This window comes from Elephantulus edwardii, unplaced genomic scaffold (assembly GCF_000299155.1).
Source record: "Elephantulus edwardii isolate Elephantulus edwardi_28Jun2011 unplaced genomic scaffold, EleEdw1.0 scaffold00020, whole genome shotgun sequence".
Taxonomy (NCBI): domain Eukaryota; kingdom Metazoa; phylum Chordata; class Mammalia; order Macroscelidea; family Macroscelididae; genus Elephantulus; species Elephantulus edwardii.
In genome coordinates, this window is record NW_006399770.1 from 13,434,977 (window position 1) to 13,447,211 (window position 12,235).

The following is a 12,235-nucleotide window of genomic DNA, read 5'->3' on the forward strand; positions in this document are numbered from 1 at the left end:
TTGGGAATTTTTTTTCCTCCAACTCCAGACTTTTATAAACGTATTGCTTTTTCTGGGATTGCCTTAGCTTTTTGGTTTTTCTTAATTGTCAGAATCTGTAATTCACTCTTTTTGCTTCGTTCTTACTCATTGGGCTCAGAAGGAGGAAACTACCACGTTTACCTTCTCTGTTAGATTTATTCATTACTCTGTAGGGTTTAAAACCACATTTAGAACATGTAAGTGCAGCTGTCAGCTCTGGAGAACTTAAGGTAATGGTTATTTTCTTTATCTTAATTCTTTTTTGTTTCATAGGGATTACTTTTTCAATTTCGGAGTCCTTTTAATTCTTCTGAAAGATTTCTACTACTCTAACCGTCAAAATGGGACACAGTAAACAGATTCGAGTTTTACTTCTAAACGAAATGGAAAAGCTGGAGAAAACCCTCTTCAGACTTGAACAAGGTCAGTAATAGCAAGTTGTTTAATTCCCTTGCTCATGCCTTCTGCATTCAAAATTCATTGACTGTTGTACTAAGTTAAAAATAATTTACAAATTGTATTGCCTAGATCTTAAATTATTTCACTTTTCTAAAACTTGATTTGTGCAAAGATGAAACGCTTCATCATCTTAGACTTTTGTAAAATTATTATTCAAGATTGAAAAACATTTCACTGATTTTATGCTACTGTAACTTACTAAGTAAAAGTTTATTTGGTGAAAGAGAAGAAAGCTGATTCTTTGCATTAATGTCCCAAGTGGGAATTGACAGTTTTAAATATTTTTAAAGAATTCCTTTATTATCCTGATATCTCAAGAGTTAAATCTTGGAAGGAAAAAAAATGTCCACCATCAAATGTGTTACCTCCGACAAATCTCATCTTCTTCCAACTCTGCTTGGCATTTAAGAGCACCAAGTACTTATTCCATTTTTGGCTCCTGACTCTGCACTTTTCTGTCAGCTTGGTGTCTCTTTTCTTTCCACATTTCATTTAATTGCAAATATACCTAGGAAACTTTTTTCTTTGATTTTTTTAATCCTAGAGTACTTTATATAGCCTCTTGGCCTCAGTTGTTGCCTTTGTGCTAATTTAGACTTTTTTAATGTTTAATATATTTTTTATATTAATGAGTTTACAGAGACTTAGGGTTTCCAGTCATTCATTGTTGCACTTTTCTCCCTGCCCACCCCCTCGCCCCCATTTCACTCTTCTCCTTGAAAAGTGAAAGAAAAACTCTTTCATTGTTGTGAAATCCCTCCCCCCAAGTCCACTCCACTGTGCAGCTTTCATTCTGGACTCCTGTCATGACAATAATACCCAATCATATATCCCTTTTAAACAGTTCTCATCCTCATCTGTTTCAATGCTGTCTACATCATTCCTCCTCCTCTGTCTTCCCTCAACCCCGATGTCAGTCCTGTTTTACAATAGTGGCCCTATGCAATATTTATCCATTTGTGACTGAGGTATTTCGCTCAGCATAGTGTCCTCTGAAGGAAGGGCCTGGAGCAATGCTTGCTTCTTGGAAGCCCTTGATTATACTGGCAAAGGTAGGGAAACCAGAGTTCTGAAGCCACAGACTCCAGTTCTGATTCTCCCATAATAAACTATTTGACTTTAGCAAAGTCACAGCACATCATCTCTGAGCTAGAATTTTCTTATTTCTGAAATGAGAATAGCAAGTGTTGTTCTTTTCCTTCCTTCTTGTTGTGGTTCTAAACTTATTCCTCACAGATGACTTTATAGTGGTAAAAGGAGCCCTGGTGGCACAGTGGTTAAGCATTTAGCTGCTAACCAAAAAAGTGGGAACTCTGAATACAGCTGTTGCTCCATGAGAGAGAAAGATAAGGCAGTCTAATTCATAAAGATTACAGCCTTGGAAACTGTGGTGTAGTTCTGTTCTATCCTTTAGAGAGTTACTATGAGCTGGAATCAGTTTGATGATAGTAGTTTTAGTTATGAATGGTTATACTGATACAGTCCCAAGTGGATAACCCTTTATCTCTAATTTAGTATGAATTCTGGGTTTCATCTCTATATCATTCAGTGAGAAAGGAAATAGACTTTACAGTCAAGTCAGAGTCAACTCATAACTGACCCTCCAGTGAGTTTCTGAGGCTATAAATTACACAGGAAAAGACTGCCCATCTCTGTCCCTCAGAGCTGCTAGTAGATTCTAACCACCAGAGAAGTACTATCCTTAGTTTAGCAGTACAGTTCCCTGTGGACTATGGCACAAGAGATATCCTCTAATATATCTCCTCATGGATACGCTTATATCCACCATACCCAAAACCATACTCAGGATTCTTCTCATCTCTTTCATAGTCTCAGTTCCCTTATATTGAGGCTTCCTGGTACATGTTAATGATGTGTTCACTTTCCTAGACTCTTAAGGCTGAAATCTTATTTTCTTTGATGATTTTTGTTACTTAGGTGCCAGCAAGTTGATTCTGACTCATGGTGAGCCTGTGTACCACAGATGGAAACATTCCCACTCATGAGCCATCCTCACAGTCTCCACTGTGCTTTACCCCATTGCTACACTTATGATGTCAGTCCATTTTCCAAATATCTCTGCTTGAGTTTTTGTCTCTTCCAAAGTACCAATGGTGCTAGAATAATTTTTTTTAACAACTCTTTCTCCTTTTATTAATTGGTGTCTATATTAGGGAGAGCTTATGGTCTGATGGATAAAGAGCTGCATTGACAACTCAAAGGCAGGTGGTTTGAATCCACCAGGTGCTCCACAGGACAAAGATGGTCAGTCTCCTCCCTTGTGATTTATAGCCTCTGAAAACCCACTGCAGAGTCAGCTATGAATTGCTTCTCACTTGACTGCAATGAGTGAATTGGATAAAGCAAAAAATAAATATCTTTACAAGGCATTCTGTATTGGAACAGAACCTTCTCTAGGCAAGATTGTTGCTCTCTTAACCATCATTAGAGTTCTTACAGTTTCCCCACTCATCCCTTGCACATTTCCTCTGTAATGATTTTTCTCATGTTTCTTTACATCCTGACACCCTACTTCTTCCCAGATTTCTTTATACTTCCCATCCAGTCAGAGCCAACTCACAGCTCACCCTTCATCTAGCTTCCGAGGCTGTAAATCTCATGGGAGGAAGTAGCCTGTCTTTCTCCCTCAGAGCCACTGGTGGATTCAAACCTCCAGAGAGGTGTGGCCTTTGGGTTAGCAGTACAACTTCTTAGAGATTAAAAAGCCCAAGCTTTCATTTATTTAAAGTATCTAGTAAATCTCTTCCTTATTTCTTTTATAGAGTCCAACTAGAGCTTAAGGTCTTTGAGGAGAGGGACAGTTTTACAGATGTAGTGCTATATACAGGAGTTAAAAAATACTTCTTTAGGGGAGCTCTGGTGGCCTAGTGGCAAGAAGCTGCACTGCAATCCCAGAGGCACACAGTTCGAATCCACCAGATGCTCTGCCGGGAAAGGAGGGACAATCTCCTCCTGTACCAGTCAGATCTGATTTGATGGTACACACACACACAAATAATAAAATAAAAATAAAAATAAAAAAATACTTCCTGATTAATTACTAACACTAGCAAAAATTGTGAATTCTGCTGAGCTCTTTCAACATTGCCCTGTGGAGAATTTTTTTAAATAGTCTGTGATTGCTAGTTGGGGAAATGATTGAAGTTGTCAACAATTTCCTTTTACTTTGATCCACAATCAACACTAATAATAGCAAGTAAAAAAATTGTAAGATGTCTTGCATTAGGGAAATATGTCAAGAGCCTCTCCCAGGTAATAAAGAGCAAAGATGCCATTTTAAATACTAATGTGCACCTGGTCAAGGCGTGGTCTTTTTTTTATCACTTGCTGTGCATCTGAAAGTTGGACAGTGAGTAAGGAAGGCTAAAGAACAATCAATGGCTTTGAATTGTGTTGGAGAAGAGTACTAAATATCCTATGGATTGCCAGAAGAACTAATAAGCCTGTCGTGGAAAAAGTGCAACCAGGATGCTCCTTATAGGCAAAATGGTGAATCTTTGTCTCATATACTTTAGGCATGTTTTCAGGAGGGGCCAATCCATGGCGAAAAACATAATGCTGGGAAAAGAAAGGGTCAGAGATAGGAAGACATTCAGAAAAATGGTTTAGCAGTGCCTAACAAAGCCTTGAGCATATCAGATATGGTGAGGATGGCAAAGGATAGAGCAGGGTGCAGATCTGCTTTGAGTTGTAGTTGACTCAATGGCACTTAACAACAATCAACACTATTATTACTACTTAGAGACTCCAGTATCTCTATAACTTAATGTCAGAGAATAATATGATTATATCTTCTAAACAAGCCCATAGATTTTTCTTGGTAGAATAATAAACGAAATCAGTATTTCTCTAGTCTAAATATTTTCCTTCCATTTTTAAACAGATGAGTAAAATTTATGATATTTGCTATTTTCTAAAATATCTATTATATAAATGCCTAGAAATAAAATTAGTTCTTTTTTTTTATATAAATCAAGTGGAGAGAAGAAGATGGAAAACTTCCATTAAGAAGGCGTCACAGTTCAGGCACATCTTGCTAGTTGTCTACAAGAGGGGTGTGGCTAATCTGGGAAACATATTCCCAGTGTTAACATGAGGAATAAGATAGCTACATCATGTACTGTTACGTGTGACCTATGCTAATTTTAGCAAATGGAGCAAATAGTTATGAAACGTGGTATACTCTTCAAGTATTTTAGTGTTTCATTTATTGTACCTAAAAATTATATAGTCAAATGACAGATTGGTACAGTAAATGAAACACTAAAATACTTGAAGAGTATACCACGTTTCATAACTATTTGCTCCATTTGCTAAAATTAGCATAGGTCACACGTAACAGTACATGATGTAGCTATCTTATTCCTCATGCTAACACTGGGAATGTCTGGAGAACAACCACTTGGCCAACTAACTGGAAGTATTGTTCCCATTCCAAAGAAGGGTGACCCAACAGAGTGTGGAAACTACAGAACAATATAATTGATTTCACATGCGAGCAAGATTCTACTGAAGATTATCCAAAAATGATTGGAACAGCACATCAGCAGAGAACTGCCAGAAGTCCAGGCTGGATTTAGAAGGGGTCGTGGTACTAGAGATATTGTAGCTGATGTTAGATGGATCTTTGCTGAAAGCAGGGAATAACAGAAGATTGTATATCTGTGTTTCATTGATTATGCAAAGGCGTTTGACTGTGTGGATCATAACAAACTGTGGCTCACTCTGAGAAGAATGGGAATCCCAGAACATTTAATTGTGCTAATGCGAAACCTATACTTGGACCAAGAGGCAGTCGTTAGAACAGAGCAGGGCAACACTGCATGGTTCAAAATTGGGAAAGGTATACGTCAGGGATGTGTCCTATCTCCATACCTTTTCAACCTGTATGCAGAGCAGATTATCCGAAAGACTGGGCTCTATGAGGAGAAGTGTGGCATCAGGATTGGTGGAAGATCTATTAACAATCTGTGTTATGCAGATGACACAACCCTGCTTGCTGAAACTGAGGAGGACCTCATGCACTTGCTGCAGAGGGTCAAGGACTGGAGCCTTCAGTGTGTGGACTGAGGCTCAATGTCAAGAACACAAAGATTCTCACTACTGGACCAATTGGCAGCATCAGGATGGATGGTGAAGAGATTGAGATTGTTCACAGCTTCAGTTTGCTCGGCTCCACAGTTAACACTCTTGGCACCAGCAGCCAGGAAATTAAAAAACGTATTGCAATGGGAAAGTCTGCTGTTAGCAACCTCTCTAAAGTACTCAAGAGCAACGGTGTCTCTGGAGACTAACGTGCATATGATACAGGCCATGGTCTTTGCAGTCACTTGTTATGCATCAGAGAGTTGAACAATGACTAGGGAGGACAGAAGGAGAATTGATGCCTTTGAGCTGTGGTGCTGGAGAAGAGTATTGAATGTACCATGGACTGCCAAAAAAACAAACAGATTCATCCTGGAGAGGGTTAAACCAGGCTACTCCTTGGGGGCAAGGATTCTGGGGCTTCATCTGACATACTTTGGACGTGTTGTAAGGAGATACCGCTCCTTGAAGAGGGGCATCATGCTTGGGAGGGTGGAGGGACAGCGCAGGAAGGGAAGACCCTCTATGAGGTGGATTGATTCAGTGACTGGGGTAATCAGGAAGGGTGTGTCAGAGGCAGTGCGATTGGCACAGGATAGAGCATGGTTTAGGGCTGTTGTACATAGGGTCACTATGAGTCACAAGTGACTCAACGGCACATAACAACAACAAAAACATCTACAGAGTGACTACATACCACAGACAACATCCACTGAATATAATGTGTAAAGAAAGTACACTATTTTTTATAGAGATATTTTAATTATTGAAGTAATGAAATTTTGCTAGTATGTGATTGACAGTTTTATGCTCTCAGTTTTTTTTGAGATGAGCTTTGAAAAAAAAAAAAAAGGATATAGTCTGGAGTAGTAGATTAGTAAATGTAGCCCAAGAGAGATTACCAGTAACACCTTCACCTGTTGGTCTCCTGTGTATTACTGTAGATTATTTTTTTACCTTGTCAGATTAAGTGGATATACATGTTGTACTATTTTAAGTAGAAGAATATGAGGAGAGCTCTGGTTGCCTAGTTTGTATTGCACTGCTAACCTCTGCCAGTTTGAATCCACCAAGATGGGCTTCCTCTTCCCATGCATCTTACAGCCTTGGAAACCCAGTGGAGGGTCAGCTATGAGTCACTTCCAACTGCCCTTTTTAGTTGTTGTTGTTGCTGATGATTGCCTTTGAGTCAAGGACGACTCAGTGATTCTATAAACAAAAGGCCTGAAGCCCAACTATTGACATTTCTCAAAGTTCATAGAGTTTTCAGAGGCATGTTGTTTAGGAAGTGGATGCCCCTCCTGCTTCTGAAACCATCATAGTATGTTATCGTTATGTGCCATTGAGTCGCCTGAGATGTATAGTGACCCTATGTATAGCAGCTCTGAACCCTTCCCTGTCCTGAGCTAGTCTCCTTTTCAGTAGTTGCTGTTTGTTGTTATGTGCCGTCGAGTCGCTTGCGACTCATAGCGACCCTATGTACAACAGCCCTAAACTCCGCTCTGTCCTGTGCCATTCGCACTGTCTCTGACACTCCATCCCAATTATCCCAGTCACTGAATCAATCTACCTCATAGAGGGCCTTCCTCTCCTGCGCCGTCCCTCCACCCTCCCAAGCATGATGTCCCTCTCTAAGGACCGGTCTCTCCTCACAACATGTCCAAAGTAAGTTAGATGGAGCCTCAGAATCCTTACCTCCAAGGAGACACCTGGTTTAACCCTTTCCAGTGGCTTAGAAAATATTTTCTTAAAAGCCCACGGTTTAACTCATTGAAATGAATATAAGTTAGAAATTAACTATTTTGGTGAAGGAAATTCATACTATAGAACAGAGATCAGCACTCTTTTTTTTTTCTGAAAATAGTCAGTTCCCAGTTATTTTCCGTTTTGTAGGTCAACAGACACTCTGCCATTGTCGCATGAAAACAGCCACTGACAATACGCGAATGAATGGGTGTGGCTGAGATCCAGTAAAATATTATTTGCACAAAGCAGAGGCTGAATATTGTTTGCCAAACTGAAATATAATATTTGAGGACAGGTTTTTAGAAAAGTTATCATTATAAAGACATTTTTATTTATGTAATTTGATAGCAACCTACTTTAAAAAGTTAGTAACAAAATGTTCTCTCAAATGTTGACAGCTACAGATTTACCTGGTTTTTAAATCATTAAATATTTAAATAGGGAACATCTCTGGTTAGTTCGTGAACTAATGATCAGTTTTTAATTACTGATATATGTTGTTGTTGTTGTTGTTTTTATGTGCCATCGAGTCGTTTCCGACTCATTGCGACCCTATGCACAACAGCTCTAAACCCTGCTCTATCCTGCGCCAATCGCACCGCCTCTGACGGATACTGATATATAGCAAGGAAAATATAAATGTTTAAGCCACATTTTTTAAAATCTTTACATGTTTTAGGAATACTTTGTTGATTTTTTTTTTCCCCTACAGGTTGATCACTGATCAAAATAACTGTGCTAGAAATTTTAAATGAGCTTTAACCTTTGTGCTGGAACTTCTCTGAATCCTTGTGTAATTACAAAACAATATTTGTAAAATCTTAACTGGTGAAAGGTTACTTACATATGCTTGAGCAATTAATCTCTGATGTTTGTGCTTGTTCAAAATGACACAGTTTCTCTTGTCATTAAATTATTTTTGTAAATATTTATGATTCTTAGTTGTTGTTGATTTATACTCACCAATTGATTCTTACACTTAACCAATTATTTTTCTCTGGTTAATTAGTAGATGCTTTTCAATTTCTTCATAATTATATTGCCAATGTAAAAATTATTCCCAGTTATAAACTTGAAACACGTATGAAAGACCTTTTAAAAGTTTTTTCTTTTAACATAAAATTGGAGTGATACTATTCAAATTCTTTTATAGCATAATTTTTTCTATTAGTTTTATGATGTATACGTTTTTAAGTTTTACCTTCCTGCTTACTGCTACTTTTTTCTTCAGATATCCCTTTTTCCAGAAAGAATTTTAAAAGATCTAAATAGATGCATAAAAGATTGCCAAGCATAATAAGTTTCCAGTAGCCATGTTATTAAATATTTTTTGATAACATTATTCATAATGGCTTTATAATATTGCACCTGTAGATGTTGTTGTTATGTGCCATTGAGTTGCCTGTGACACATAGTGTCCCTATGTCTGTCCTATCCTGAGCTGGTCTCACTGACTCTCTGCATTATCCCAGTTACTATGTCAGTGCATCTCTTCCAGGGTCTTTTCCTGCGCTGTCTCCACACGTTGCAAATATGATGTCCTTCTCCAAGGACTGGTCCCTCCTGGCTACATGCCCAAAGTATGTGAGATGAAGCTTCAAAGTCCTTGCCCCTAATTCTTAATCATTCCCAATCACTGAATGTTTAGTTTAATGTCAATTTATTTTAAGTGTATGTTTACATCACTCATTACTTAATCAAAAAATATAGGTAAAGGAATACCTTGACTTGGTAAAGGTATTTAATGTAGTAAATGCTGTTTTATAGAAAAGTTTATGCTGGTAACTATTTTGAAAATAAATTATCCATGTACAGTGTGAAAACTAGTAACTTAATAATTCTATTTTCATATCCTTTTTCTTGCCTGGGAATGCAACTTACTGTGTCTTCCTATATAATTAACCCTTTATCATCATGTATCGCCCTTCTTTATCCCTGATCATTTCTTTTGCTCTGAAATACGTTTCATCTGATATTAATGTAGTTACTCTTTCTTTGTTTAATATTAGCATGATATCTCTCTTGTTAGCCATTTGCTTTTGTATTTCCTGAATTTCTTTTCTTTCTTTGTTTTTTTTTTTTTTGTTACTGTTGAGACTACATAGTCAAATGTATGCCATTTCAAGTGTTCCTGCATGTACAGTTAAATGACTTTGGTTAGTCTTTGAGTTGTACAGCCATTCTCACTCACATTATAGGAGTTGTTCTTATGTTGTTGACAGGAAAATATTACCCCCAAAGATCATCTTGTCTTCCAAGTTGCTGTTGTCAATTAGATTATATGTACATAATTTTTAATGCTTAATAGGCAGTATAATGCTCAAGGAAGACTTTTTTCACTAACTAGTGAAGTTAAATTATTGTTATGTGCCATTGAGTAGACTGAAATGAATAGCAACCATATGAACAACAGATCTGAAGGTGGTCCTCCCCTGTGCTATCCTCACATCTCCCATTGACCCGAGCCCATTGTTACAGTCATTGAGTCAATCCATTTTCCTCTCCTTTGGTAATTCCCACCTCTCCAAGCATGATGTCCCTCTCTAAGAACTGGCTTCTCCTAATGACACACCCAAAGTATGTGAGACACCATCCTTGCTTCCAAGGAGCACCCTCATTTCCATTTCTTCAAAACATACTTGTTTATTCTTCTGGCAGTCCATGAGATATTCATTACTCTTCTCCAACACTACAGCTAAGAAGCATGGACTCTTCTTTTATCATCCTTAGTCATCATGGATCAGGTATACTTTAGTCTTTTTTTTTTAAATAATTTTTCTTATTGTGATTTTACCAGAAGTTTATAGAAAACTTAGATTTCCATTCATTTATTGTTGCCTATTTTCTTCCTACCCTCCTCTAGAGTTCACTTTTCTCTTTAAAAAATTCATTCATCATTGTACAATTTTCTCCCTCTCTCCCAACCCCAGTTAACCTTACTGTACACCTCTTATTTTAGACTGTTGTCGTGCAGATAATGCCTAATGATATATTCCTTTTACAGTTTTTCCTCTCCTCTGTTCCAATGCAGTGTTCATTATTTGCCCCTCTTTTCTTAGTTTTCCCAACCCCCAATATTAGTCCTGTTTTATAACAGTGGCATTATGCAGTATTTGTCCTTTTGTGACTGAGATATTTCACTCAGCATAATGTCCTCCAGAGTCAAACATTTTGTATAATATTTTATGAGTTCCTTGTTTTTCAGTGCTGTGTAGTATTCGAGTGTGTAAATATACCACAGCTTCTCATATCCATTCATTTGTTGATGGGCACTTAGGTTGTTTCCATATCTTTGCTGTTGTGAACAATGCAGCAATAAACATGAATGTGCATATATCTGTTTGGCATATATCTGTGGCAGTTGTGGTTTCTTTAGGGTCTGTTCCCAGTAGTGCTGGGTCAAATAGTATTTCTTTTTCCACCTTTTTGAAAAAGCACCATACTGCCTTCCATAGTGGCTGTACCATGTACTTTAGTTTTTAAACTGATGTCCTTGCTCTTCAGAACTTTGGAGAGGTTCCTGACAGTAGATATTTCCAGTGTGATACATATATCTTTTAGTTTTTTGACTGCTAGTACCAAGGATGTTGATGTGGATACAAGTGAAATTAAATAATTGACAACTTCAATCTTTTCTCCATCTATCATGATGTTGCTTATTTTCCCAGTGGTTATTTTCATTTTCTTGATCTTGAGATGTCATTGATCTTGAATGATACAGCTAAATTGTAGTTTGGTTTTAAATTACTTCAGGAGATGCTCTTGATTTAAAATTTAAAGGTTAATTTTGAGAATAGTTTTAAGGTTTTTTTCCACCCTCTGAGGCTCCAAAAAGTCTAGAGGCTTTGAGAATGTGAAATGATATTTACATCTCCCTTTGATCAGAATTTCTCCATAGAACCTTCCATCAGGAGGACCCAAAAGAGTACTCGGTCATTATCCAGTTTTTCTAGTCTTATGGCAAAAGAGGAAGGTGTTCTAGAGGCAATCAGCCAGGCTTTCCATATCTTCCTCCTATTCCTAACTTCCTTCCTTTGTTGCTTTAGGTAAATGTTGTTCAGTGCTGTCAAGTTGAATAGGACTCATAGTGACCATATGAACAATAGATCTGAATCTTCACCCTGTCCTGTGCCACTTTCAATATCTCTCACATATGTGACCTCATTGCTATATTCACTGTGTCAGACCATCTCATGAAGGATCTTCCTTTCTTTTACTGACCCTATAACATTTCAAGCATGATGGTTCTTTCCAAAAAATGGCCCCTCCTAACAATATGCCCTAATTATGTGACATGAAGCTTCTTCATCTAAGAAGCAATCTGGTTGCACTTTCTCTAAGACATATTGGTTTGTTCTTTTGGCATTCTATGAGTTATTAAGTTCTGTTCTCCAGCACCACAGCTCAAAGGCATCTATTCTTCTGTCACACTTATTCATTGTCCAGCTCTCAGATACATTTTTATTTTTGTTGTTGTTAAGTGCTGTCGAGTCGTAGGCTACTCATAGCGACCCTATGAATGAAAGCCCTGGACACCTGTATAACTTTGGTCCTTTCTCCAGGTTCATAAGGCTTCCAGAGGCAAGCTGTTATGGAAGTAGATTCCACTCCTGCTTCCAAGCTTGTTTTAATCAGGGAGCTCCACCAAACACTGTCCACCATGGGTAACCATTCTCGCATTTGACTCATCAGTGGCATAGTGTTCAGCTTCACAGCAACCACAGCATGTGGACATACCAGGTTTACACAACCTAGAAGAATGTTTCACCAAAAACAGTTAAAGGCAGGCCTGAGGGTCATGGAGTAGAGTCACCCACCTTTGCCTTGGGAGCATGACTTTCTGTTCACTAAGCCAACTGTGCTTGCATGTGCTTGCTCTCTCACTCTCCCTCTACCCCTCCCC

At 38.0% G+C, this 12,235-nt stretch overlaps 1 protein-coding gene across 1 annotated transcript in view; it reads left to right on the forward strand.

The window, feature by feature from the left end:
• Nucleotides 1–362: 362 nt before the first annotated feature.
• LOC102868046 (glycogen debranching enzyme-like) overlaps nucleotides 363–12,235 on the forward strand; it is a 98,766-nt gene continuing 86,893 nt past the window's right edge. The window contains exon 1 of the mRNA XM_006882438.1: nucleotides 363–444. Coding sequence (XP_006882500.1) covers nucleotides 363–444 — 82 coding nt within the window. The remainder of the gene's footprint in view (nucleotides 445–12,235) is intronic.